Here is a 27,486-nt window from a genome sequence, read left to right on the forward strand (position 1 = left end):
GAGCGCGCACGTGAGCCCGGGCCGCCGCCATTTCCTACCGGGGCGGAGCCCTCAGGGCCGCACCGCCCTGGCCGGCTGCGGGCCCGGCGCCGCCAGCTTTGAACGGTGCCCTGGGCCGGAGGCAGTGTGCTCTGAGGGGGACCGGAGTGGCTGCAGCCCGGGGGGAAGTCTTACACCAGCCGCAGTTCCGTGGGGTGTAGTGAAATGTCATAGATGTGGCCTCGCTCTCAGAGCCAGAAATGCGTAACTAACACCAGCAAGGAAGAGATAGGAATCTGCCTAGGAGACACCAGGAGGATGGTGGAGAACTGCTCGGGACGATGCCTTAATGATTGTAAGTCCAGGGGAACTGGAAATCTTGGCTTACTGCAGAAGAAGCGTCTTCCTATTACAAGCGGCAGTTTGACACCTCCTTGTGGAAGAGCGGAGCTCAGCACCCAGCAGGATGTCCCCGCAGCAGCGCTGTGGGAGGAAGACCTGCCCCAGAGAGAAGGTGCAGCACAAGGGCAGAGGGCAGGAGCTATGGGCACGGGGGGCACAAGAGTTCAGTGTGTGTGCTGCAGGGCTGGAGTTCACACGGCTCATGAAGCATCTTTTCCAGAATTCCAGCAGAATGAAAACAAATGAAAAATTCCCCCCAATTTCGGGGCACTCTCCCCTCCCAATTTCTGTATACAGAGAAAGATAAATAATTGTGCAGGCATTAGTGGAGGGAGCTTTTAAAGATTCTTCAGTATCAAGATTTGCCTTTTCAGTATAAGCTATTTATTCAACAGACATTCCCAGCAAATCATCTAATATGGTTAAATGGTTCACAATAAGATGTTAGTTAAAATTGCAGAGATGTTTTTATTTTGCAGTAAATTGGCTGAAGCCTAAAATTTTCATGTTACTCCTCAGGTTTTTAATATGCATTTCTGCAGTTTCTAGTTAAAGTGCTCATAGCACTTTAAAGTTTTATTTTATATTTATTTTTAAAAGCTGTTTTAGAAGCCTGACATTTTCCCCCAAGTAGCTGACAAATCTGGGAACTCTTTGCTTCCTTCACCTACAAAAGAAACTGCACATCAAACACTAAGATACTGTAATAAAGTACTTCAATAGGAATTGAAGTACTATGTCTTACAGATTAAACATTTGTTACTTCAACATGTATGTATTGTTAAATAAGCAGAAGGAACATCGAAAAAGTGGGAGAGGGCAATACAGGCAGTTAGTTTGAGACTCCATAGCTTTTTTAGATGTCAAATGTTTTATAAACTAGAACAGAAATGCCATGTTTTCACATCATTCAAGTCTGCTGCACAGACTATCAAACATTTGTATGTTCCGTTACTTTACTGAACATTGAATGTGAAGCTAAGTGAAAACACACACAAAAAAGTAGTGAAAAACTATAATCTAGAACAAGGCCTGAGTATTCTGGGCTGCATTTTCACCTTGTGTACCAAGGTAGATCTAGATGAACTCCCTCAGATCTAGAAGAGGTTGAATTCTTTCATGCTAGGGTAGTTAAACGATTTGCTGATTGGTTCTGTGGAAAAAATTGGCTAATACAGGAGAGAAAACAATGAGAGCCTACTATTTTATTTTTTTAAATAGGCTGGAATAATTAACTGAAATGTCATTTGAACTGGACTTGTAGCTTGCATCAAACTGGAACAAAATCTTCAAGAAAATGTCACTGTGTTGAACAGTGAAAAAGTACATCTCAGAGGTACTTCAAAAATTCACAGAATCACAAAATCGATTAGGTTGGAAAAATCCTCTGAGATCATTGAGTCTCACCTGTGACCAAACACCACCATATCACCCAGACCGTGGCACTCAGTGCTATGTCCAGTCCTTAAACACCTCCGGGGATAGTGACTCCACCACCTCCCTGTGCCGCCCATTCCAATCTCTAATCACCCTTTCCTAATGTCCAACCTAAACCTGCCCTGGTGCAGGTTAAGACTATGTCTTCTGGTTCTGTCACTTGTACCCTGGGAGAAGAGGCCCATCCCGACCTGGCTACAACCTCCTGTCAGGGTGTTGTAGAGAGTGAAACATTTTTTTTTGACTAGTCAAAAAGAATTTCAGTATGGGAACAGAGACTGATACAAGTATTGTGAATGTGTGGAGAGATAGACTCCTATGTGGTAAAAATAGTTTCTGTGCAGGATGCGTTAGCACTGCAATCAAACTAGCACCTGAAAGTCTCATTTACTTCTGAGAATACACCTCGAATCTTTATTGTAAAATCAGCCTTGAAGAGTTTCTGCGAAGGAAGGCTACCTGGGTACGTAGTGCACAGTAAGCAAACGTACCTCAGTTCTCACGAATATGGAAGTGCGTGTATTCCCAGAAACGGGAGTGTAGCAGTGCTCGTGTCTGGTGATTTTAAACGCTTGAAATAAAAAAGATGAGCGGCCATGGTGTCGCCCAGCGGCTGCGGCGACGGAGGAGCCGCAGTGCCGCCGTGCTCGCGGGGCGGGGCGGGGCGGAAGCGGCAGGGCGGGCCTGGCCCGGTCTCTCCTCAGCCCGTGGCTGCAGCCGGGCCGTGCGGGGCCCGAGCCTCCTGCTGTATCGGGCTGGGGCCGCCCCCGCGCCGGCCCGGCCCGACCCTGCACTGCCTTGCCCGGGCAGGAAAGGCCGCGGGCCCGCACCGGCCGTGCCGCGCCTCAGGAAGCAGCGCGGAGGGCAGGAAGCTGAAGCTGGGAAGAGACTGGAGAGGAGCTAGGAATTATTCTGCTGCTGGCTCTTACTTGGCGCAGACTGAGCGGTGAAATATTTTTCCTGTATTTTCCACAGAAGTCCTGTGCCTCTGTCTTTCAGGAAAACTAGAAGAATGTTTTTAGGTGCAAAATCATGCTTTTATTTCTCCATTTATAAGTGCTGTTTCAGGTTTGTGTTTTAGAAAGCCAGCAGCCTGTGCTTTGCCAGGGAAATGCAGGTTTGTAAATCTGAGGATTTTAGTTTCACTGTTGAACTATTGGTTTCTGTTCTTGAGGTTTTTTCTTAATTTTTATTCTTTACCTGCTTGCATGCTTGCCTCTTTGTGCTTGATCTGGATGGCAAGTTGGTAAGTTAAGTAGTAGGCAGGAGCCACATGGTGGAGAGTGTAATCATATTTTGGTTTGCTAGTGCCTGAGGAGAAAACTGTCTAGTTCTTGGTATCTTCTAACATACCATGAGTGATGAGTGAATGATCTGGATCAGTGTTTTTATTAAGAAACTATATACTGTTGTGTAAGAGAATGGAGTAGGAACATCAAGCAAATAGGTTTAAATTTTTGGTAAGCTTAGAACCATCTTAAACTCCTCTTATCTGTGCATTTTCTGTAATACTAACAAAATAACTGCAAGTAAAGTTAATGTGGAATTCAGACCTTTGAGAAGGTGTGCAGATCAATCCTTTATGATTCTGAAGCATATGACTTGGTTGATCAAACTTTTCTCTTTTTTTTAACGTTGCCCAGCAATGTCTAGCATTGACCTTTGTTAGTAATGTTTTATTCCATATGCTTGGAAAGAAGAGGGATGAAGTAAATTAGATCATTACATTATATTGGTATTTTATCTTTGTATCCTCTGATGGTATTTTCTAATAATATTTCCTTTGACTGGTGTATTTTGCTAAAACCTTGATTAAAGCTACTGTCAAAAGTCATGTGAATCATAGTGAGTTATTTTGTTTCACTTTCATGTATTTTGTAACATGGGAGAAGAAAGTACCAGGAGATTGACCCCAGCTATTTACATCTAGAATCTGGTTTTGATTGTAGTTAGCAGTGAATGTGTTGTTGAAAAAGTAGATCATGCTTCATTTTGGGGGGGGCTGAGTTACTTAAAAAGTTTAAAACCATCCGGGTGACAAAAGCGGTGCAATGATAAACCACATTGCTTACAATTCTAAACTTCTGTAATAGCTTTTTTCTTGTTGCTTTACAGAAGTAATGCCTTACCTGGTTTGAAGATCTAAGAGAGCTTTCTGTTTGTGTAAGGCATAAAAGAGAATGGAAGAAGATGAGAGTTTACGAGGGGAAACAGAGAGGGCAAAAGTTGAGCCACGTGCTACTCCTGGCCCCGGTCGGCAGATATCAGTCAGTGAGTTCCTGTGCCACTGCTGCTACGACATTCTGGTCAATCCCACCACCCTGAACTGTGGGCACAGCTTCTGTAGGCATTGCTTGGCCTTGTGGTGGGTATCGTCCAAGAAGAATGAATGCCCTGAATGCAGAGAAAAATGGGAAGGATTCCCCAAAGTCAACATCCTCCTCAGGTGAGTGAATTGTTTTGTGAATGCCATTTTTGTGTAAATGAAACCACGGAAATTAGCTGTCTGGTTTCTTGAGCTTGCTGCAGATTTTCTTAGTTTATTGGTAATCTTAACTGTCGCAAAAATTTAAATCCCAAAAGCTTTCAGCTTCTGCACTTGTAATGAATTATTCAAGTACATGGAATCAAGGGGTGGGTTGGTTGGTTTTGTTTTGAGGGAAGAGGTTTGTTTGGGGGGAGGGCTTTCCCCCCCTTCTAAATGTTTTGGGAGATGGAGAGGCAGGATCCTGAGCCTTCTAATATAGCTGGTTGTTTTCTAATAATTCTAAGTTAGATTGATCTTGGATAATTGTGTAGTTATTTCTGTAATAGGTACTATTTATTGGAAGAAATGTGATCATATTGCAGAACAAAGCTAGAAACATCTCTTTGACGTCTTGAATTACCCACAAGTTGTTTTGTTAATAACACTTTATTTGGGGTTAATAATATTTTAATAAATAGATGGTAGGATTGATGGTAGGCTTTTATGTTGTCTTTTGCTTAGCACTTTTCAATAATTGAGGCTTGCCAGTAGCACACAGAATTCTAATTTTATTTAAGAAATGACTTGGGAGTTATGTGGTATTTTAGCTTTAGAAGCTAAGGAAAATGTTGTTTAGCTGTGACTGATATAATTTTAAGTTTACTAAGATTTAATAACTAATTTTTTCTTGCTTTCAAAGATGATAGTCTTCAGTAGAGACTGGAAAACACAAATCCAAAAATTAGTCCCTTTTCTGAATATTAAGCCTCAACGGTTACAGTATAATGACAAATATTTTTCCTATTAGGGATGTTATTGAAAAGCTATTTTCTGATGCCATTGAACAAAGAAAAGAAGATATTCAACAAAACAGTGATGTAGCACACAGCTTAGCAACTTTCCAAAAATATGGGAATGACCAGATGCCGCCAGTTCCAAACACAAGAAGAATTAATCCTCGAGGAGGAGGGTTTTTCTCAGGCGTTCTGACAGCTTTAACTTGTGTAGCAGTAAGTTTCATCTGATTGGTTTTCCCTATTTGCTTAATTAAGCATGCAGTCAAATATTCTTAAATTACATGCACAGAAAAAAGATTGTCAGGACAGAAGAGACTCCAGCTGGGCAGAGTAAGTAAAGTGGCCTTCAGAGCTGTCTGTCAGGAGCTACAACTGCAGTGTACAGCAAATGGAAGTCAGTGGATAAAACTTCAAGATACTTTCTTATGAATATTCTAGTCTCCATGAAAAGGAAGATTCTACATGTCAAGCCCCTTACTGTGTGTTTATTTATATCATTAATGTATTTGCTTTGCAGGTAAAGGATCTTTGTTTATTTATCTCTGTAATCTACCTGTAGGTAGTTCTACTTGGCTATCACTGGAGTAGCAGAGAATTTGAAGATGATCTTCTTGTCCACAAGCCTGTTGCTAAGTGGACTGCTGAGGAAGTGATACTCTGGTTAGAGCAGCTGGGCCCATGGGCTTCACATTACAAAGAAAGATTTTTACTGGAGAAAGTAAATGGAAGGTGAGAGGCCTGATGGTCAAGGACAACTATCATGTGATTGGACTACTGATAGATTCATTAGGGATGGCTTGTTGTGAAATGACCATACTTTGTTACATAGATTGTGGGAATATTCTGTAGATGTATCAGAATAAATTTCAGAAGACGTTTTACCAATTGCCATTGAAAACTTTTAGTAGTAGATACTTACCAAGCTACCTGACAATTTTTGAAGAACTTTTTAAAACACTGACGATGCAGACTGAAGTGATACTGAGAGTAAAATTCTACTGATGTATTATTATCCACCCCTTCCACTTTTCCTTTCTTATGGAAACATGCACGTGCTATATGCATATGTATTCCACCCAAGAGCCATGCTGAAAGCAGGCAAGAGGAAGCTGGAAAAGAAGGAAATTTAAAACCCAGGCTCCGAGATGCAGTTGGTGTAGAACTCTTGATATGGAATGTAATGATGATCTTTTAAAGTCCCTGCCAACCCAAAGTATTCTATGATTCTTTCACCTAAAAGGTGCTACTTTGTATCGGTAGCTTAATGTTTCAGTATGCGGTTGTGTATTTGTTAGTCCTATCTTTTTTTGGTGAATAGGCACTGTTTACCTTCTGAATTCTTCTGCTTTTGTAGACTCCTCCTAACACTGACTGAGGAGGATTTCACCAAAGAGCCTTACAGTGTAGAGAACAGTAACCATAGGAGAGCTATTATGGCAGAACTGGAATGTGTGAAAACTTTAGGTGTTAAACCACCACAGAACCTTTGGGAATATAAGGTAAATTTTATATAAGTGTGTCATGTCATGTATATTGATTATTTCAAAAATAATATCTTTAAAACAAGATTCTCTTAAAGCCAGGAGGAGTGTTAAGGTAGTGGAATTACCTGTGTAAAAACTACTCAGTTTAATGAACTGTTGTTTTGAAAAACAATCCTTTGAAAAATGATTGTCAGAAAATCTAAGAACTCGCATGTCCCTTTCATTTTATTTTTTCACTGATTGAAACTTGATAATTTGATACCTTTATAGGCCGTAAACCCAGGAAAATCACTCTTTCTTCTGTATGCAATGAAGAGTTCTCCAAGACTCAGTATGTTATACCTATATTTGTTTGATTATGCAGAAGCTTTCCTACCTTTCATCCACACAATTTGTCCACTTGAAGACAAGTATGAAGATACTGTCACAAAACTGCTAGTAAGTATTCAGAACATTAAATATGCTACTTGCGTTAGTTATAAGCATTTCAAGACTAGCAGCATAAAAACACATGATGTAATTATTCATCATTTCATCTATTTACACTACAACTTTAAAAACAAAAACCCTACAGAGTAAGTGCTTCCTTGATTTTATTGTATGCAATCACCACTGTTGGAACCATTACCTTTAATAGGATTGATTCAAGGCTTTTAGACTTCAAATGTGTGAGACTGATTCTTCTGAAGTTCACATGACTACAGAAAGGCTCTTCACTCAAATTACCTGTATTTTAACAAATGGCATTATTGGGTCTGGCTGGCTGTGATGTTCTAATCTAGTGGAAATTACTGCATTACAGTATTACCTACTAGCAAGTATAATAAAGATAAATTACTGCTTTCAGTGTACAAAACCCCTAGCTTTTCAATGGAAGACTAGTGGAAATAAGCCAGTATTAAGTTTGTTTAATAGAAAATTGATTAACAGTCTTTTTATCCTAATTTACAGGACCTTAAAGATCCTTCTTGGAGGCAATGGAGAGAATTCATTGTAAAGTATTTATTTTTGCCATACCAGCTGATAGCTGAATTTGCTTGGGATTGGCTAGATGTGCACTACTGGACATCAAGATTTATAATTGTAAATGCCATGTTGCTCTCTGTTTTGGAATTATTGTCCTTTTGGAGGCTCTGGTCAAGAAGAGAATTAAAGTAAGTCTTACTGAGCTTGTGGAAGAGGGTAGGAAGTACATGGCCTTATAAACAGTCTTACAATTTCATAGTTGCTCACTGAAGTGAGTGTCTAACCTGAGCTCTGAGGTTAATAACAACGTGTGAATCTGAATTACCACATGTGCTACTGCTTGCTCTTGAGTACCTTTATTTCTGTGAATGCTTCCAAGGGTTTCTTACAGGTGGTTTTACTGATCAGATGTAGCAAATGCGGAAACAGTAACAGGCATGTTCTTAACCACTGGGAGATACTAACCCTTACCTTAAGAACTGCTTCTTATGGTGTCTGGTATTAGCTGTCAGCTCAGAACGAAATGCATCAGAATTTAGTCATGATACAGTGTAGTTATTACAGGATGAGTCTTCAGAATCCTAAGTAAGTTTAGTTATACTGATACTAGTTCTGATAATTTATCAGAATTTCTGTTTTCTGTTCTACCTCAGTCTTAATTCAAGCATATTAATATTCATAGTTGGTGGGACCTTTTATTTCCAGTTTTTGCAAATTGTATGGGAGAAATTCTTGTTTTGGTGTTTAGTGGATTTTGCCTTTGCCAGCCGATAGAGGGCAGAACGTGCCCAGAACAGCACAGGAGACATGGGACAACCTGAGGAAGAGCTGGGATGTGGCACTGGAACCTGCTGGGCACTGGGGTCTAAGTGCACTGACTCAGTGCTTCCTCTTTAAATCTGGTGCTACTGGGTTTTAAGAAAGTTTTTCCTGAAGTGCAAAATGGTGGTTTTTACAGGTACCCGAGTAAGGGCTAAGTAATTTAAAGCTGCAGCACCTACTAGCTGTTCTTAGAACTGGGTAAAAACAAACCAGAAAGTTCCTCTAAGCCTTTCCTTTTCCTTTTTCACAGGACTATTCCTCACAGAATGTGGAGACATTTCTGGAAAGTCTCAACCCAGGGACTTTTTGTTGCCATTTTTTGGCCTTTTATTCCTCAGTTTGTCTGCAATTGTTTGTTTTACTGGGCCTTGTATTTTAACCCAGTTATAAACATTGATCTTGTGGTTACAGAGATAAAGCGTCTGGAGACACAAGTGCAGTGATTGGCATTGGAACTTTTGAGTTGTTTAGCTTCTAAAAATGGACATTTTTGAATAAACTTTGCTTTTCTTCTTTATGTACGTGGCAGTGAAAATGGTGGATTATGTTAATTTAAACATACAAAAAAGCTTTAAGGTAAGTTACTCTTAAACCAGCTGATTCCAAATTGGAGGATGAAGGAAAAAGGAATTTTCTGTTGAAAAAAAAAATGCGCATTCGTGTATAGCCATGTAAAACTCATACAGTCATCTCACCCTATTTTTGGTCAGATAAATTTCTTTATTCTGTCCTGAGCATTCTGTGTATTTTCAAGCCTGCCTTAAAATCACTGTCTTCTGCACTGCTTCAGCGATTTCGTTTTTTTTCTTTTCAAACTTAGCATTTCATACTTAGCAATGTGTTCCTCAACTTAAGTTTGCCAAAGGAATGTCCTTCCTGGATAAGCTTGATGTTGAAAGTACTTCATTTATTTCGGTCTTCTTTACATGTAAAGTTGTAACTACCTTATACACAGTCTCACAGTAGAGTTTGTTCCAAAATTCCTGCAGTTGAAGGCAAAGACTACTTGAATTTTCTTGTGTCTTGGAAAATATGGTGATTACCATGGAAAATTTTTTATTCAGATCAGTTAGACTTCATCAATAGCTCCTATCATTCTCTCTTCTTGAATTCTGTTGCTAATTCATAAATTCAGGGTTATCTCTTAAAAAGGATTATTTTGGAAAAGTGACCTGACACTGTAATTACTTATGGCAATATAATGTGTGTATCTATGTCTGTGAGCAAATATTGACTGGAAAGTTAGTTTGTGTAAGCAGGATTGACATTTGTTAATGTATGTTCTTTTGACTGAAGCAAAAGGTAAGATTTTTTTGAGAGCTTTGTCCCCTTGCATTCTGCATTGGTTTGTTGTTTTGTTTATTTCACTTGTGTCAGTAATATGAACTAAATTTCCATATGAATATTTTTCATGATTAAAGATCTCTTTTGAAATCTTCACTATTCCTATAGAGGTGGGTTATTTTGTTTGGGTTTTGATTTTTTTTTTTTATTTTTAAATATTGAAGTACATGTTATTAGCTCTGACTTGTGCAAACCTGTTCTCTAGCCTGCATCTTTGAGTAAGTTGAGATGGGTGAAAATAGACATAAAACACTCCTGGCTCTATAACTGTTAAAGTTAGCAATTACAAAAAAGTGTATTATTCAGCAATTCAGGGTATTGATTTCTCTTCCCAAAAGGTTAAAAACGTCCATGAAGCGACCCTAGCTAAAACCATCTTTACATCCTGATGAGGTATGTACACTTCTGAACTTCATAAACTCTTGCTGTGTAGGATCAAGCACATGTGGGAAAGCCGGCTAACGACTTCTACATTTTTTCATGTTTCTGTTTTGGTGATGGTTTGCATTTGCATTTTTAAATCTGGCTTTTAAGTTCTAAGGGTAGAACTCCTCCCTGTGCTTACAGGAAATTCTGGATGTACATAGAGTAAGGAGCTTGAGCCACAACAAATAAGCAGCTGTTTAGAAAACTCTATTTAAAAAGTAAATGCTAGAAAAAAATAATTATATTAGGCTTTCTTTAATGCAGATAGGATTACTTAAGGTGAATGAGATTCAACAGTTAAATTAGGCTTTATAAGTGTTTAGTGTAGATGAGAGGGCTCTTTGTGCTGACACTGTCACTTCATGCACTTTATCCAGTCAGTTCGACGTTAACAAATGCTAAGATACACGTTAGTGGAGAAGTTTGGTTTGTATCTTACAGCCACTGGAGGGGGGATAAAAAGTTCACAGTGAATGATATTATGAATCTGAAACATCTGTGAATCTGAATATAAACAAAAATTAATATTGTCGGTTACTCCTTAAGCTGATAAACTCACATTTCTGTTTAGTCAATAAAAATGCATGGGAGAAGGTAAATAAGAGGAAAAATGTTTACTTCTGCCATTCTGGAGGTGGAGAGACTGAGGTGGCATGAAGGAGTACCAAGAAAGGGGAAAATCATTTGTTGTCATTACTGTGACCAAAAAAAAAGTCATTTTAGAATTAAATATATACAGAGTTACATATCTAATACCTACACAAAGGCTGAATCTCACCACACATAAAGTCTGGCCACAAAAGGTATTTTCTATGGTAGGGAGCTTTAGAAAAACATTTGGCAGCTTCACGGTCACATTCACATGCCATTTTTTGACATTTATCTTCTAGTGAGTCTGAAAGAAAACACAATAAGTTTGATATTAGTCTGAAGAAATTAAAAATACCAAATGGAATACCAAGAATTGCTCCCTCACGTTCCATATTTGGCCAACTATGCCTCTTCGATTTCAAGTGCAATAGGAACTGTACTGAACTTTGATAAGACTGAGAACCTGTGGATCAGTCAGTAATCACCAAACTTGGCAGATAAAAACTTAATTTTATCTGGCTTAAAAAGCCAGATAAAAACTTAAATACTCCTCTTCCAGTTTTTTAATAAAGGAACTCTGATAACTGATCCCTCTTTAGAAAGTGGTATGTGACCGTCCCTGCCTTCCCTCTTGCTCTAGTGAAACTTGACTTTGGGAAGATACTTCCTCCATTCACATACCCTTTATAATCTACTATAGGATATAGCATTAAAAATAATATATGGGATTTATACATGGCATGCAAAGATGTTCCATGTCCAGCCTAAATTGTCCACCTTTATTAATTTGTGCACTAAGAAGTTAGGTAAAGTGTGTTTGTGTGATAAAATCCATGTCTTGTCATGTTTGTTTTATAATTGTCGCGTTGTAACTCAACAGATTTCTTGGCATGAGCCTTTCTTCTTGGCATGAACATTTTCTTCTACAGCAATGTATTTTGGCTTCAGTGTGCCAACCCAGAAGTGTGTGGTTTTTTCTCTCTGTAACTGTAAACTGAAGAATCCTTGATTACATTTTGTCTTAGTGTTTGCCATTTTAAAAGCTCAGCCAAAACTCTGCTTGAGATTTGTCCAGGAGCAGAACAAGTGTTCAGTTTTGTGAATGAACTCAAATTTTGCCATGAAATGGAAGTGTTCTTAAAGTATGTATATGTTTATGCTGCAACTAGCTGCCCTAAGACCTACTCAATAGCATAAGTAGCATGAACAACATGATAGGATAAAAAATCAAAACATGTTAACTGAGAATTATTCTTCTCCTGGTATTGCTCCAGACTTTATCTTCTCCATGCTGCACTTTGTTTCCTGACAACATGCCTGCTATCTTGGCCGGTATTTTAAATATTGTCAGGAGCAAAATCTTCACAGCCAAGTAAGGGTGGACTGTAATGTGATTAATTAGTGTGAGAGAGAAGATGCTTTGTACATCTGGGGCAGGGGAAGAAATGAGCAAGTAGAGATTCTGAATGACACTTGGGCAAAGTAAAGGTTGAATGTGAAGAAGGAAAAGAGGTATTCCAAAACTTTCATTTGTTTTTGAGGCAAATTCTAAATTGAGTTATGAAAGGGGAGGTTTTTGTGTTCTCTGTGAATGGCCAACTGTGTTGCCTTTAAACCATGGTAGTCAGAAACTCAGACTTGTTTTAAACGAGTTTATGTAAGGGTTTTTGCATTTCTGTAGTGCAGATAATAACCAGTTCTCAAGCTCATTTGCATTCTAGGTAGAAGCATAAAATTACATGCAAAGTAACTGACCTAGCACCTGATTTTAAAAACAAAACAAACAAAACCCCAAACAACACACAGACAACAAACTAATACAAAAATTTGACCACAAGAAGAAAAAAGCTCAGCAAATGCTGGGGATTTGTGAGAAGCTACGGTTTCAATCAGTGTTTGAAGTATATGGAAAGCATTTGTTAAAATTTTGGGAGTTGTGAACAAAAAATACAAAAGAAAGCTGCTGTTTTCCAATAACCATTTTTTGGGGTTTTTCTTTCTTTGCGATCTCTTTGTCCTTCCCTTACTTCAGCATGACAAGTATATTTAGGAACAATCAAACAAAATTTATCAGGATGTGGTCAGCAGTCTGTTGCAATTTGTACACTTGTATTATGTAAATATACATAAATTTCAAATTAATATTTGTTAATTTAACTTCCAGAAATAAACATACTCATCAAATATTTTATTACCTCATTGTTTGAAACTGTAAACTGTAATTATGAATTCATTCATAAATTGCAGCCATCAGTGCAACTGATCAGGGGTAAATCTGCCAAAAACTTGTCCATTATAAACTTGCAAATGGTATGAAATATTTTCTGCCAAGTAGGGAAAAGATCCTTTTTAAAATGTTAAAATTTTCTTGTCTCCTGTTTGTAGTTGCTCTCCAGCTGGAGACCTGCAGGGAGTAGCATAACATGGGTTCTTCAACAACTGTAAATGCTCAGTAAAAGAAGGAGGGTTTTGGTTGTGTTTTCTGAAAAGGTAAGATGCTTCTAGATCACAGTTTTGTTTGCTTACTCAGTCAGTAGGGGTGGATTAAGAAGAAACAACTGCATTCAGTTGATTGGTTTAGCTGTGCTTTCTGGAGGCACAGTGTATCCTGGCAAAAAAAGTCACAAAAGGAAGGATACTAAACTAAGAGTTTTACAGTTAATTAAGAAAATACCTTTCTAATGAGATAATCAGTAGAAGTAATAAACAAACAAAACAAACAACCCACCCCCAAAACCAACACCAAAAAACTCCCAAGTGCTCACTCACCACACACAGCAGAATTGTCTTCACATTCCCAGTGGTAACTTTCAGTCTTTGGCTGACAACCTGCTTGTTCTGTCCTACCATAGCAGCAGTCGTGGTGAAAGCAGCACCTGAGAGGAACAGAAATGGTGATTTATGGTCACACAATCTGGGTGGGGTTTATCAGTGGGTTCCTACAGCTGTGAAATAATAAAACAGTCAACATCAGTGCATGTACAAACATTACCTGCTCAGGAACCAAACCAGGGTAATTGTTTATTAGATCACCTGGAAAAAGTTACTGCTTTAAATGTCTGATATACATTGAGCTAGTTGAATCTTCAAAGCATTCTGTTACATATGTGTATGCCTTCCTCCTAGCCCCTTCTACAAAATAAACTGTTAGCTCATTATCATTAGAAAATTTGGAAAGTTGCTCAAAATTATTATTTCAAAATTGTTCTTGTCATAATTGGCACAAAGAATTTATAGACTTTCTATGGTGTTGTGGAACTGAACAGTACAGGTAAGAATTAATGACATTTTAATGCTTAAAAAAGGCATTAAAGTATGCTGGTGCAGTGTCTCTGGTGCGGAGTCATCGCAAACCCAGAATACCAAGGGGGGGAGGTAACAAGGACCTGAAATTAGGCAGCTTGTAAGTTTTTGCTGCAAACTAATTACACCCTTTCTTTTTGACTTGGTGGAAGAACAGGGTGTTTCCACAAAGTCTGTCTTCATTCATTCCTTCTTTCCTTCATTCCTTCAGTTTCCTCCTGGTAGCCTAAAACTATCAGATCACAGTAGGCACGTGGTGTTTAGATGGTGTTTAGGTTGCTTGAGGAATTTGTGTCTGCAATAGGAAAAGTTAATGCTGTGAGCTCTCACTTTGCAATTACCGTTTTTTCCTATGCTTATTAAGTAATTACCTGGTCGTTCCCCACAAATCACTGTGTAAAGATCCTGTGGTACATAACAGTTGAACAACACAGCTCAACAACTCCATTTCATGCATAGAAATTAAAAAAAAACCCAAACCAAACCACACAACAACAAAACAAAAGCAGAACAAAACCCAGAAACTCATCATCTTGTCAGCTAATGTTCAATTATAAATTACATTGATGATAGTCAGTATGCTGAGATATAGTACTAAATGGAAAGGTTTGGTTTTTAGAATTCTTATATTTCAACAGGTTGAATTTTGCATAATTTTTAATGTATTATTTTGAATACTAGTAACATGGAAGATAGTAAAATCAAATGATTTTTCAATTGCCTTTTAAAAAAATTTTTACATAGCTTCAATGTTTGAGGTTTAAAGCTTCTCCAATAAGACTTTAGTTATTTAGCTCTTTGCCAAAAAGCAACAGCAAAGGAACTCTGTTGTACTGTGAATCCTTTATTAAAGCAATGAGAATTTGAATTAAAGGCAAGATCATGTACATCTACAGAAACACAATTTGAGTGCTTCAGAGTTTCTTAGCAATCTGAGGTGTGTTTAAACTGAGTTCCCTCTCTGCAACAGGCCTAATTTATATTTTAGTCCTTTTATCTGTCATCCGCATTCAGCACTTAATCACTCATATAAAAGTTACTCTCACCAGTCTACTCTGTCCTTGGGCCATCCTTTTCCTCCCAGGCCACAGTAGCATCCATAGCGTAGGTAGGCAAAAGGAGAGCGGCCTGTGGTGCATCTGATGGCTCCGGCTAATTCCAGAATTCCTCTTCGATTTCTAAAATGGGCTTCCCCAAAAGTGCCTTTATAAACTGTGGAATAAAAACTATTATTGAACTCATCAGCAAATATGAAATAGTTGGGATTGTTTGGGTTTTTTTAAGCATTGATAAAAAATGACAGTACTTGAAAATACTCCAGTTTTATTTTTGACACTTTGGGGCCACACTGCTTGACCCCAGTCCCTTTTTCTCCAGTCCATAGTGAGCAGAACACTGAACACTGAGAACGGCTGCAGTGGTTTCCTCCCATGGAGGCAGTATATGATGGCAGATTCCAGTCATTTCCAGTCCTCAAACTGGTGAGGGCCAGCATGTGTTCTGTGGCCCAGGCCCAGCCATCTGCTAAGTTTAGCTGCCCCAGGGTTGCAGTATTTTCTCTTTAACGTAACGTGCAATTTTGCCCATGTTATTTTGTAGAATGTAGTGCTTTACATTGGAACAAATAGGTCCTTTATGATAGGGTTTTGGTTTTCCTTAGTTTTAGACAAAGCAGCCAAATAATTGGAGGGGATGATGTGGTGGATGTAAGGCAGGGAAATGCGTGGGTGCTTGGAGTAATTTCCAGGGAAATTAGAAAGGTGGTGTTTGGTTATCTTTTTGTTTACTTTTGTTTGGGGTTGTTGTTTTTTAAGTGATTCTCACTTGTTATTTCTCCAGAACAAAGATTTCTTTAGGAACTATATTTTAACTATCTCATGTCAGTACTAAAGGAAGAGGTCCTAAGCAGCAGAAAACTGTTGAGACTCTGGGTGACACTTTTACAGGTTCATGTCATCCTGACAGATTGAACTAAAACACTGAAGAACCCCAATGAGAATGGGCAGCCTCTCCTTGCAGTGCAGGCTCCAAGCTATTCACAGCAAATTTTAAGAAGCTGAATGACTACAAAACAAATTAGTTTTACAAGGTTTCTGGTTAGAATTTCTTATTAATTACACAAATTTCCTGTTTTTGGTAAGAGGAGAACAGTTTATAAACCTAAACTCCCAGTACTGGTTACAGGTTGCAAAAGACATTAAGATTTAATAACTGATAACACCTGTGAGGGAGACAGCAGAAAAAAATAGTTAGTCTTTGTTGTTGAAGGCTTTGATAGTTATTTTCCTACAAAATAACTATATGATGATGCAATTGTTATGTAATCCGTATAATCACATAATCTATTATAATAGCATAATAGAGTAATCTTTTTTAATAGATTATATTATAATAGATTATATGATTAACTGTAATCAGTTAATGGAAAATCTGTCAGAAAAAATACTGGTCCCAGCACAGTTGAGTAACTTGAAACGTGTGGGATGCTGGTGACCTCCAGTACTTGTAATTTCATGAAACAATGGAATTTAAGCACCTCATGAAATCACCTCACTAAGAAATTCAATTGATTTGTGTGTGAGAATGGTAAAAAAACACTTCAGGAAGAATTCTGAGGCAGCATTTAGTATTTTCCTGACTGATGACCACTTCCAGATCTTTTCCCTCCTGCTTTTTGGGCATGTGATCTAGGGACAGAAGTGTTGAAACCAGGGTGCTTAAACTTGCACATGCAGCTTTGGCCATTGATTAAAAGCAATCATATCATGAGGAATTAAGATTGTAGTTGATTGCAGTTTCATCTCAAAACTGAGTTTGCACTAAACCTCCTTGCTAAGATAGTGAATAGTATCTGTTGTGCGTGGCTCCTGTTCCAGAATATTGCCTGTATGTTTAGTGTGAAATTTTGGTTCTGGGTAGCAGAAGCATCCATTTGGTTATAAACAAATTAGTTTTATGATAGCATTGAAAGTGTTATGTTATTTGTCAGTACAGGGTCAGTAAATTCTGAGCTGAAAAAAACCCTGCAATAAGGCTGCAGCATTAGAAATGGCAACTGGTTATACTCTTCAATGTTTAGTAATGGTTACTCTTGTACTCAGCCAGTAATGTCTGGAGGAACCATGGTTAATGGCAAATCTGGGTTTGCTCTGCATGACCTTGGGGATTCTGAAAAAGTGAAGAATTTTTACATTGTGTCTCAGTTTCTGGCAACTGGGTGTAGGAGAGATACAAGTCAGGAAGAAGAAAATAAGAATTTCAAAGTCATATTCCTGGTTTCATCAGAGCGTTTTTTGCTAACTTTGGACAATTCCTAGTCCCTTGATTTAAATCCATGACAAGTAGAAGTGATGAAATGTCTGGTAGCTGAGGAGTTCAAGTATAATATGCCATGTATCTTAAAAAAAGGACAAACTTTCTGTCCTTGTAATTTATTTGTGTTACAGTATCTGGACATCCAGTAAACCAGCACGGTATTGTACCATAGATACTCTGAATAGGATACTCTGTCACAACAGCTTTATGACCTGAGTTGTTAAAAGCATTGAGATATCATCTGAGAATGCATAGAACTATGGAAACAATCAGAGTATCAATATGTTGGTGATGATGATAGCATTGGTGTGTTTGTAATATAACAAAATCTCCAAAGATTTTTATCAGAACTGTTGTGGAATACAATTAGAGACTGAAGTGACGTTCTGCATATTTCCAAATGTTTTATGATTAAGTTTTTGTAATCTTCTGTGTGGTTGTTTTTGTTTTTATGAAGACTTTGTGAACAAGAGGTTTGATTATGTGTTTCTGAAAGAGCAGTGTTGTCTAGTCTGTTTTTTGGTTTTTGTCATTCAGATTGAGTGCAGCTCTGTCAAACACAACTTTGTAGGTGGGGAAAAAGGGAGGGAGCCAGATTGCATTTATTTTGATTTCATTGCTTTATAAAGTATTTTAAAAATCTACTCCCTTAAATTTCCATATGCAAACAGGGAAAAAAAATTAGAAACACAGTCATTTTTTGTGAAAGGTCTTATTTCCTATAATGTTTTACTCTTTGCAATGGGCTCAATGCAAAGATAATGATTATTTTTCCAGATACATTTTTATTGAAATGTACAACTTTGCATAATTGTGGCACCTAACTACATTATTAGCATCTAATACAGTGTATGCTGTTTCATGGGTTTAAAAAGAATTTCTAAGCCATTCTTTCAAAGACTGAGGGTACAGAAACATTTTTTGATGTTAAATGTATGTAAAATTTCCTATAGGGATATCTCTATGCAGTCATAGTACTCCAGTAGTTCAGAACTTGAAACTTGGGAATAAGCAGACTTTCTGATGCATCTCCAAGATCTTGCAAAAAAGAACTGTATGCCTTACAGAAACCTCTCCGTTTTTACTTAGACTTTTACCTCTTGTTTCATAAGCCATCAGGAATGGCGTTTTTCACCTCATTTTATTGCCCAGACAACTTACGTGCTATCTCCACAAACTCTGGTGATGTGTACATTTTTTGAAAGGTTAAATTTGCCTGTTTTGATACTTTGGACCAATTGAGAAACAGGTAAATTGCATTTCCCGTGCTCCTCACTCTGCCCACGGAGTGGGTGACTGAGATGCCTGACTCAGAGCTATCGGAGCGCAGCCAGGCTCTCTGTAATGAGCACTCTAAGCTGGCAGAAGCAGTGATTTCATTGCTTTCCTTAATGTTTTTGCTGAGGTTTGTGCCATGCAAAGGATGAAGTCTGGAGGGTGATCAAAATGCAGGAGGAATCATAGGGGCAATCTGAGGTCAGGAAGTAGAATTGGGGCAGGGAGCTTGGTGGGGCCCTAAGTCAGCCCCATTATGCAAGCACCTTACCTTGTGGGCTTTAATCACATGACTGCCTTCCCCCAGACCCAGCTCCATTCTGTGCCCAGAATCTGTTCTAGGAATGAATTGAGGCTCTTTTCTTTAGGATCCTGCTATTTGCAAGATTTGGTGTGGTGAATTTGCAAGCTGCGTAGGAATGTATAAAAAAAAAGTGGAAGAAAATCTTTTACTTAAGACAGCTGATTGCTATTCTGGAAGATAGGATTTTATCCTTACAGCTGTCACAAAGGTTCAGCATGAGGTTAATTTAATCACTTTAAAACAGTGCCTATTGATGTTTACTAATAGTAGGCTCCCAGCCGGCTGAATATTCTGGGGTTGGACTACCAAGCTACCACAGTACTCAGTGAGAACCAGGCTTTGAGCAGTTGAAGTTCCACATAATTTTATGTAGTTGTAGGTAAAAGTGGGTTCTTCTTCATGTCACCATGGGAACCTAAAATTAGAGGATGGTTTTTTGTGTCAGCCCACCTACCTATCTGAAAAAGAGGGACAATAATAAAGTTTCAGGTAAATGAGAGTATATTCAGATACTGTACTGATGAATACCACAGAAAACCTATGAGGAAATGGACTGTGAATTGTTACAAGCGGTCTTTAATACTGCTTAATAAATAGGATGTAGGAGACAAAAAAAATAATTAAATATTTGCCAAGTGAGTAATTGGCTGTGTGAAGGTATGAGGCAGGGGTCCTTTAATTACGTTTTCACATCATAACTTATTCATGAAGACTGACTCATTTTTCAGAATAACCCAGTTAGGGTTTTGTTGGCAATCTCAGTTCTAGCAATTCCTGCTTCTGAAATGCTTACTAACTCAAGTGCTCCACGACAGCTCACTCCAGTACCTGGAGAAGAGTGGGGGTAAAGATACTGGCTTTATAGAAAGATCGTTACTGCATGTGCAAGCTGCAAACTGATTTGAAACACGGAACTTCGTTAGCAGAGTTGTACATTACCGATGAACTTTACAGAAGTGATGTAAACCCCTCCAGCCCTGCTCCCGTGTGCAGGTGCGGGCTGAGCACCGGCCGGGCTGTCGGTGCAGCTCCAGCGGGGGTTCCTGACGGCGAGTCCCACCCAGCTGCGCCCGAGCGCTGGCCAGCTGTCACAGGGACTGCTCTCCGGCGTGGGCAGACAGGCGCTTCCCGTGAGTGTTTCTGCTAACACTCCTTTCTCTACCCCTCTTCCCACCTGCCCCCCGACGCTGCCAAGCCCCATCCGGCCGGGCACGGGCAAGGGAGCGCGTCCAGCAGAGCCCGTGGAGGCGCCGCTGCACGCGGCCGCTTCCCTGCCGGGAAGGACCGTGCGGATGCCGAGCCCCGGCCCGGGGCCCGGCTGTACTCACCGGCCGCCGGCAGCAGCAGCAGCAGCAGGAGCGGGGGCAGCAGCGCCATGGGCAGCGGCGGGCGGGGGTGCGGGTCCCGGCAGCGGCGTCCTGCTCTGCAGCCCAGTGTGTAGGTGTGAGCCGCGGCAGCGGCGTGCCGGCTATAAAAGGCTGCTTTCTGCCCCGAGCCGGGTCCCCCGGAGCCGGAGCCCGAGTCCAAGCTGTGCTGTCCATCTGGCCAGAAGGGAGGAGCTGCCGCTGGAAGAGCCGGGGAGAGCTGGGACCTGTCACTCGGGCAGCGGAGCGCGGTGCAGGCACAGGGGGTCACACCCCGCAGGTCTCTGATGGGGGCCGCTTCTCAGCTCCTCCAGACCTTCCTGCCCTGGTAGCTATATTTTCTTTTTGAACTACAGCAGTTCCTAGGTAATTTAATCTAGATCTGAAGAGTAAAGCAGGAACTGTGTTGTAAGTTAGTCTAGTGTCTAGTGGCTAATTATAACCAGTGCTGAAGACGTTCTCTATCTGGAGTCTGCATCAGCCAGACTTCATCTACTGATTGCTCCTTTCCTTAGATGAATAAAGAACAACCAACTCCTAAACTGGTTACGGATATCTGTAGCTTGATAAAAACTTCAATTGTACCTCAAATAAAACAGACTCTCAAAGTGAGTATTTTTTTTTGTACATTGTATTGTATTTGCATATTTTTCCATTCCCTTTCAAACTCTTGTATTATTTTGTAAAGCCTACAACCAGGTGTCTTACTACAATCTGTCTCATTCCCTCTCTCAACACGGACAATACCACTTGCTTTTATGTGAGTTGTTCTGTGCTCATATTTTCCAAGTATTTCTTCTTACCTTTTATTATTGCACTGAAACCAGTGCATTTCCTGCCAGTTGTTCGAGCAACCAGGAGCCCTGAAATTTAGAGTATTGATTTAGAGTATGTGTTTTGTCTTGTGGTGTTCTTTTTTTTTTTTTTTTTTGGCATTATTATATTTCAGGATATTACCCCCATTGGATCCCTTTGAGGCCTACACTACTAGGATATGGAAAGAGAAATAAAACTAGGGGGGTTTTTATGGAACTTACCAAGAACTTTTTCTTGGTTATGTCATCTTACTATTGGAGAGCAGCTGGTAGTTTGGTGGAGGGGTTTTGTGAACGGTATTTTCATCAAAGAAATAAAAACATTTTTTCCTGCACATACTGAAGGATAATTCTACTTTTGCATTAAAATGCTCTGATTTCTGTGTTATAACGTTCCTCTTTATTCAGGAGAGGTAGAAAATCATATGTGGTGTGATTCCAACATGCAAAAAGCATGCATGGACAGATCAGATTTGTTATGCTCTCATTAATCCAGGCCCTCTGAAATGTTTGTGTTGGCACTGAAGTGAGGGTAGCCTGGGATAAATGGAGGCAGGATATTGATAGGCTATTGTACACCTGGTAGGCCTTTGTGCAACTGCGTGCAGAACACCAGGTGAGGTGTGGCGGCTCAGCCAGGACTGTGCATGGCACTCGTCAAGGGAGAGGGTGATGGTGTGAACTCCACACAGCAGAAATCAGCAGGGTTCCCACCTGAGTGCTGGTGTTCTGCAGAGAGGGGAAGGTTGCCAGAGGCTTCCCGTGAAGCCCCGATGCCTTGCAGATCTGTACCAAGCAGCCACAGGTACGGTGTGCTGGGACAATGCTGCCAGCCCATGCTTCTCCTTCCATCCCTGTGCCTGGCTCCAGCCAACATGGGGGGCACAGCTACCACTGTGTGTCCCAACACAGCTGGAGTGGAATACTAGTGAAGTGGGTTGTGTGGCAACCAGAAAGGTTGTCCATGACCCTTACAAGTGTTGGTAGAAAACCCATCTATTGGGGATTTTTTTTTAAATTTTTTTTAAAGATTTTGTTGCTATTGCCATCAACTGGGTCAGGGCAATTTTCTTATTACTCATGGAGTCACATTGCTAATTACTGTTACTCTGGTCTCGTACTGTCACTTATACTTCATTTGTTTACCGACTCTTCCGGTCAATAAGTCACACCTATTAGAACATTTTAATGGTGTCCGAGAACTGGTTAATGAAACTTCCAGTTGAACAGTATCCCATCCAGCATACCATTGCATATGACAATGAAAACAGTATCGAAGGGAGCAAGATGAATTACATTTCATGTTGTTCTTCAGGACACTGATGCAATGTGTTAGTGCAGCTGATACGTTTTTCTCTGAAGAAAGGTAAGTAACCTTAAAACCACTGAAAAATCAAATGAGACTGAAATGCTCAGACTACACTGCTTCTATGAGAAAGCACACAAAGATGTGTAGGGATAAAAACTGTATGTAATGATGAAGTAAGGAATGCAAGTCATGAGTTCTGATTCCCATGAGTGTAATAGAAGTTCAAAGGAGAACATCTAGTGAAATTGGTGAGAGGGGAGGAAATCTGATAGAAGGAAATACTTTTATTGAGGTGGAGCTAGATTGTCCAGTTAATTGCCAGGTATATGGCTAAGAAAATATACTAGTAACAGATTGGAAGTTCATATGGATTACAATGATAGAGTCATATTTTTTTACATTAAATTTAGTTCCCTTAAAATTTCTTAATTAAAAACTTATGTGGCAGTGTAGATGTGTCATATTTCTTTTTGTAGTGTTTCTTTTCTTCTATTTGAAGCACTTGGAAACTGGCCAAAATCATATGTGACAAATGGCATTTCCCTCTTACTGATGAATTCTTTTTGTCTGTCAACTGGAGCTGTGCAGGGGCGGGGAGAAGCATTTGCTTTTCAAATATACTTTCTCAAGCAAGGCTGCATGTGCCTTATGATTGCTTTAATTGTTTTTAAATCTGAGAAACAGATTAATATAATTGAGACACATGGCTGTACTGAGGAACATTCTCACAGCATTACACTGTTATTGGCAACTTGTTAAATGAGTTCTAAAAGCCTCATTTCTCAGTGTCCAGGATTATGTACATGCAGGAAAATGACAGACTATAACAACACAAATGTTAAAATGTTTATGGAAAGTGCTAGAATGGTCTAAAATAAAGTTAATGTAAGTGCAAGTTAGCCACTACCCTGTGATCAGGTGAAGGTAGTGATTTTGAGACCAGTGTAACAGTAGATTTACTGCTGACTAAACAGCTGAAAAACGGTGGTTTTGGAGTAATAATAGCTCCATTAAAATATTTTTCTTTAGTAAGAGCAGTTATTTTTCCTGAGAAATGAAAAAGCATGGCACCTACCTTGGTCAAATTTATATATACTCTGCATTTAGCTGTTGTGAACAAATGTAATGTCGCTGATGATGAGTATAGAAGTACTAGGGTCTGTAGGTGTCTAACCAAAGCCCTAAAAAATTAGGATCCTACAGGATTAAGCATGTGGCAGTTAAGCCATAGGACATACTTGTTGCCCCACTGAATTAATGAACTAATAAAGAATGGTGAAAGAAATTATTTTCCTATTGCTAGAGATGGGAAATGGAGGCAGGATGATTTGCTTAAGGTGCTTCATGATGTCTGTAGCAGAGCTGGGAAACAGGAATTTGATGTTTTGCATTCCAGGTTAAGTCCCAGATTGGGTTCCTCTGTGGCACTGACTCCTGGAGGAAAATAAGGAAAAGAAGCACGTGCCTTACTGTGAGGGTATCAGAATAATTAAACCTGAAGAGTTTCTTCCCAGCAGTTAAGTCAAATGACTGTGTTTACTTGTTGCTATACTTGGTAAATGTCTCTGAGTTATTCCACATGTTCTTAAACATTAGACTGGGACACAGGTTCTGCCTGGAATACATCCATTACAAGTGTATGTTCCTTCAGATACTGAGTGTCCAAGTAGTACACAACTTCTTTATCATTGCTGTCTTCATAAAAATACCAAACCAAACAGCCTTAATTATCTATTTGTTTGGAAACATTCAGTGCCTTTGTTCTTATTTTTGGAAGTTTGGCTGGGTTTCCTCACTTTCATGTCCTTCCATCTTCTCTTAGTTCCTTTTCACAACCAATGCTTCCTTTTTACTAATGTTTTCTTCAGCTCATGTTGTTGGAGATGTTGTCCCAAAATGTACAAGAGTTATAAAGCAAAGTTTGGAGAGACAAACTCCATGTGGAAGATTAGCAAACATTCTGCTAAGCCATTTTATAGTATTTTATGATGTACATGTGTTATCTCAAATCCAGTTCTAGCATACAGAACAAAATACAGAACTTTAAGACTATACCAGCCTATAGCATAACCTGTAATGTCTCTGGTAATAGTAAGTCTCTGAGTAGCACAATATGTCCTGAGAGAAATTTGGGGATCATGTCTGTAACATTGTCCTTTACATGCCCTTTGGCAGCAATGTTACTCTGTCCACGCTGCAAAAACACCGTGCTAGTGTGTGACTGTCCATAACAAGACAGTTGTGTGCTGGAAAGGTTGTTATTACAGAAATGTTCTTGAAACTGGCTATAATGTCTGCAGAGGAGCTGAATTACTCCTACAGTTTTCTTCTCTCTTCCTTCTGGTTTTGTTTTTTTTCCTGTTCCCCAATCTCCCCTCTGCTCCTTAAGTAGAACAGCTGCTAAGACAGAGTCCATTCCATGTGTACAACCACCCAGGCAAGTAATGAGATTGCAAGAACATCCTCAGAGCACCACGTATTTACTGATGCAGTTCTGTCCATTTTTATGGCATGGAATTATATTGTCTGTCTTTGAGCAAAGGCACACACTGGAGATGCTGGGGAAGGACTCTCTAAATAACTTCCAGCTTGCTTGGCTCTTAGGCTCTGACAGTCATCTCTGCCTTCCAGAAGATTTGCACCCTTGAAGTCAAGTTCTGCTTTTGGCATTTGCACCCATAAAAAGGCCCATGGCCTGCTTCTTCTGGAATTCAGGGCTACTTCTTATTTTCATATCTTGAGAAAAAAAATACTTGGCAGTGCAATGTGTGCATTTTTCTAAAACAAAATTTGAAGTCTCCAGCATATGTCTGGAAGGATATTTTACTTGCTTTCTTTATATAGGTTACATCAACTTGGCTTCTTGAAATGGTTGATGTAATGACCAGGATGATGGCATAGAGTGACCTCTCAGCACATTTGTGGGTGATACTAAATTGGGGGGAGTGGCTGATATACTGGAAGGCAGGGCTGCTACTCAGACAGACCTAGTCAGACTGGAAAAATGAGCTCTTGGGGACCTCATGAAGTTCAGCAAAGGCAAATGCAAAGCCCTGCAACTGGGCTGGCATAATCCCACACAGTGGGACAGGCTGGGAACTGACTGGATAGCTTTCTAGAAAAGGAGCTGAGGGTAGTGGTGGACAAATTGAATGTGAGTCAACTGTGTGCTCCTGGAGCAAATGTGCCCAGCTGCAAACTGGGCTGAGTACCACTGGTGGGTTTGGAGGGAACTGATTCTTCCCCTCCATCTGACACTTGTGACACTACATCTGCAGCTCTGTGTCTCATTTTAAGAAAGCCCTTGACACACTAAAGCAAGGCTAGTGAAGGCCTCCAAACTGCTCAGGCAGCTGCAGTTCATGACATACATGAAGAGAGAGCTGGATTTGCTCAGGTTTAAAGAAGATAGTGAGTGGAGATCATCATGCTGTGTACCACTTCCTAATGGAAGGGTGTAGAAGAGATGGAGCCACATTTTTCCCAGAGATGCTCGAGAAGCAATGAGCACAACCTACAACAGTTCAATATAGGAAACAATTTTCTTTTTTTTTTAAGGATCAAATACTGAAACAACTTGCCCAGAGGGGCTGTGGGAACTCCCTCCTCAGAGATATACATAACTCAACTGAACATGACTAAAAGCAACCTGCTTTAATGGGATCTGCCATGAGGAGAAAGTTGGACTACAGAACTTGAAGAAGTCCCTTGCCACCTACACAATTCTGATAATGTGACATGATAGTAGATACATTCAAATTAGCAGTTCCACCCTGCCAGGGAAAGAGACTCCAATATCACTTCCTTTTGCCTAAAGGTTTTTATGAAACCATGGCCTGTAGGCAGGGAAGGCCTGTTCTGCAGTAACAAATTAATTGATAATTTTTTCCATATATCACCAAGTAAAATATGCAAATACACTGGAGAAGTCATCTGACCTGAATTCAAAGAGACTGGAGATTTTGCCTGCTTTTATTATCTAGACAGCTTTGTCACAAACAGAAAGAGTGCCCTTTTCATAAAGAACTACTTTCCTACCATTTTAACTCACTGTTATGAAATCCCATTTCTCTGCCTTTGTCCTTGTTAACCATTTCTGAATCTTCTTCCAGTTCTATTTTTACTGAGACCGGGGGGAGGCTGCAGAATTGAATGCAGTATCCAGGGTGGAGACAGAACATGGATTTATAGACGCTGCAGATTATATTTCATTTAAGAGAGAAGAAATAGAAATGCACATTTTGTGTAACTTTTCCTTTTACCATGTCTACTGGCTTTTCGTTGTCTCTAAATGTTTTAAATTGCTTGAAAATAAAATGAAGATTTTTGTTACCTGTTTATTTGTTCACCTCTTAGTTGTTTTGTCCTTCACCCTGTCAAGAGTGAATACCCTATTGGTGTGGTCTGCTTGTCTTGCAGTTTTCTTTCAGGACCTGTCTTTCTTGCTGCTCCTCAGCTGTGCAGTTTTGTGGCAACTGAACCCTTGTCAGGATAAACCCACTAAATAATGTGTCCATCAAAGGAAAGGTAGTATAATGTAGCCCTCATCTGTTCCAGGCTAATCTGCACAAGAGCCCTCTGTCTTTAAACACTTTAAACACCATCCAGACTGCTTTGGGAACTGGGAAGTTACTGAATGTATTGTTGAGGGTCAAAAAAATCCCTGGAAGTACTGAGGGGTAGGGCACACTGGGATTAGCCAGAGAATTTAAGAGTAGGAAAGAAGCGAGTATAGGAAAACTTGCATCTTAAGACATGTAAGATCAAAAAGGGGCTAAATAGCGCTCAAGAGCTGAGTATGTGTCACTTGTCAAGTAGGCTCTGAATTTCTCATCTACAAATCTCTGTGGGATGGTCTCCTACTTTTATTCTTTGCTTTTGCAGAGTGGTTGGGATGAGGAGTAATTGAACCAGAGAACTGTAAGCACTAACATCAGGATTTGCTATACCTGAATTAAACCAGATACTTCAAATCAGCCAAAAGATGCAAGAGTCACTTGCTGAGAGTATGCACAGTGCCAGTGCACAACAGGCAGGTTGATGTTCAATAAAATGTTGTTTAGGCACCAGCAGCTGTTTGATTTTC

General features: G+C 39.7%; 2 protein-coding genes and 1 long non-coding RNA gene across 9 annotated transcripts in view; 2 read left to right on the top strand and 1 right to left on the bottom strand.

The window, feature by feature from the left end:
• The first annotated feature begins 33 nt into the window (after positions 1–33).
• BFAR (bifunctional apoptosis regulator) lies at positions 34–9,794 on the top strand. 5 transcript variants are annotated; one of them, XM_042037054.1, is made up of 8 exons: positions 34–334; positions 3,934–4,264; positions 5,094–5,295; positions 5,642–5,811; positions 6,437–6,581; positions 6,837–7,004; positions 7,518–7,720; positions 8,605–9,794. In XM_042037054.1, the coding sequence occupies exons 2-8, from the start codon at positions 3,999–4,001 to the stop codon at positions 8,795–8,797; spliced, it is 1,347 nt and encodes a 448-aa protein (XP_041892988.1). In that variant the 5' UTR covers positions 34–334; positions 3,934–3,998; the 3' UTR covers positions 8,798–9,794. The 5 variants fall into 5 exon arrangements, with proteins under 5 accessions (XP_041892988.1, XP_041892990.1, XP_041892987.1 ...); XM_042037056.1 differs by lacking the exon at positions 34–334 and adding an exon at positions 343–493; XM_042037053.1 differs by lacking the exon at positions 34–334 and adding an exon at positions 2,512–2,840.
• A 929-nt stretch (positions 9,795–10,723) lies between these two features.
• PLA2G10 (phospholipase A2 group X) overlaps positions 10,724–27,486 on the bottom strand; it is a 28,931-nt gene continuing 12,168 nt past the window's right edge. For 2 of the 3 annotated variants that reach the window (XM_042037060.1, XM_042037059.1), the window contains exons 3-5: positions 15,065–15,230; positions 13,485–13,591; positions 10,724–11,019 (exon numbers count right to left, since the gene is read on the bottom strand). In XM_042037060.1, the coding sequence (XP_041892994.1) occupies positions 10,874–11,019; positions 13,485–13,591; positions 15,065–15,230 (419 nt within the window). In that variant the 3' untranslated portion in view covers positions 10,724–10,873. Of the gene's footprint in view, positions 11,020–13,484; positions 13,592–15,064; positions 15,231–20,240; positions 20,796–27,486 lie in introns of those variants that run through there. The other variant, XM_042037061.1, reaches the window with a different exon arrangement.
• LOC121668846 lies at positions 20,800–26,738 on the top strand. Its single transcript, XR_006017569.1, has 2 exons — positions 20,800–20,884; positions 23,797–26,738. It is a non-coding gene; the product is annotated as an uncharacterized LOC121668846 (long non-coding RNA).

The sequence above is a fragment of the Corvus kubaryi genome, unplaced genomic scaffold (assembly GCF_017639235.1).
Source record: "Corvus kubaryi isolate FWS band 111438036 unplaced genomic scaffold, C.kubaryi_AGA036_p1.0 37387, whole genome shotgun sequence".
Taxonomy (NCBI): Eukaryota; Metazoa; Chordata; class Aves; order Passeriformes; family Corvidae; genus Corvus; species Corvus kubaryi.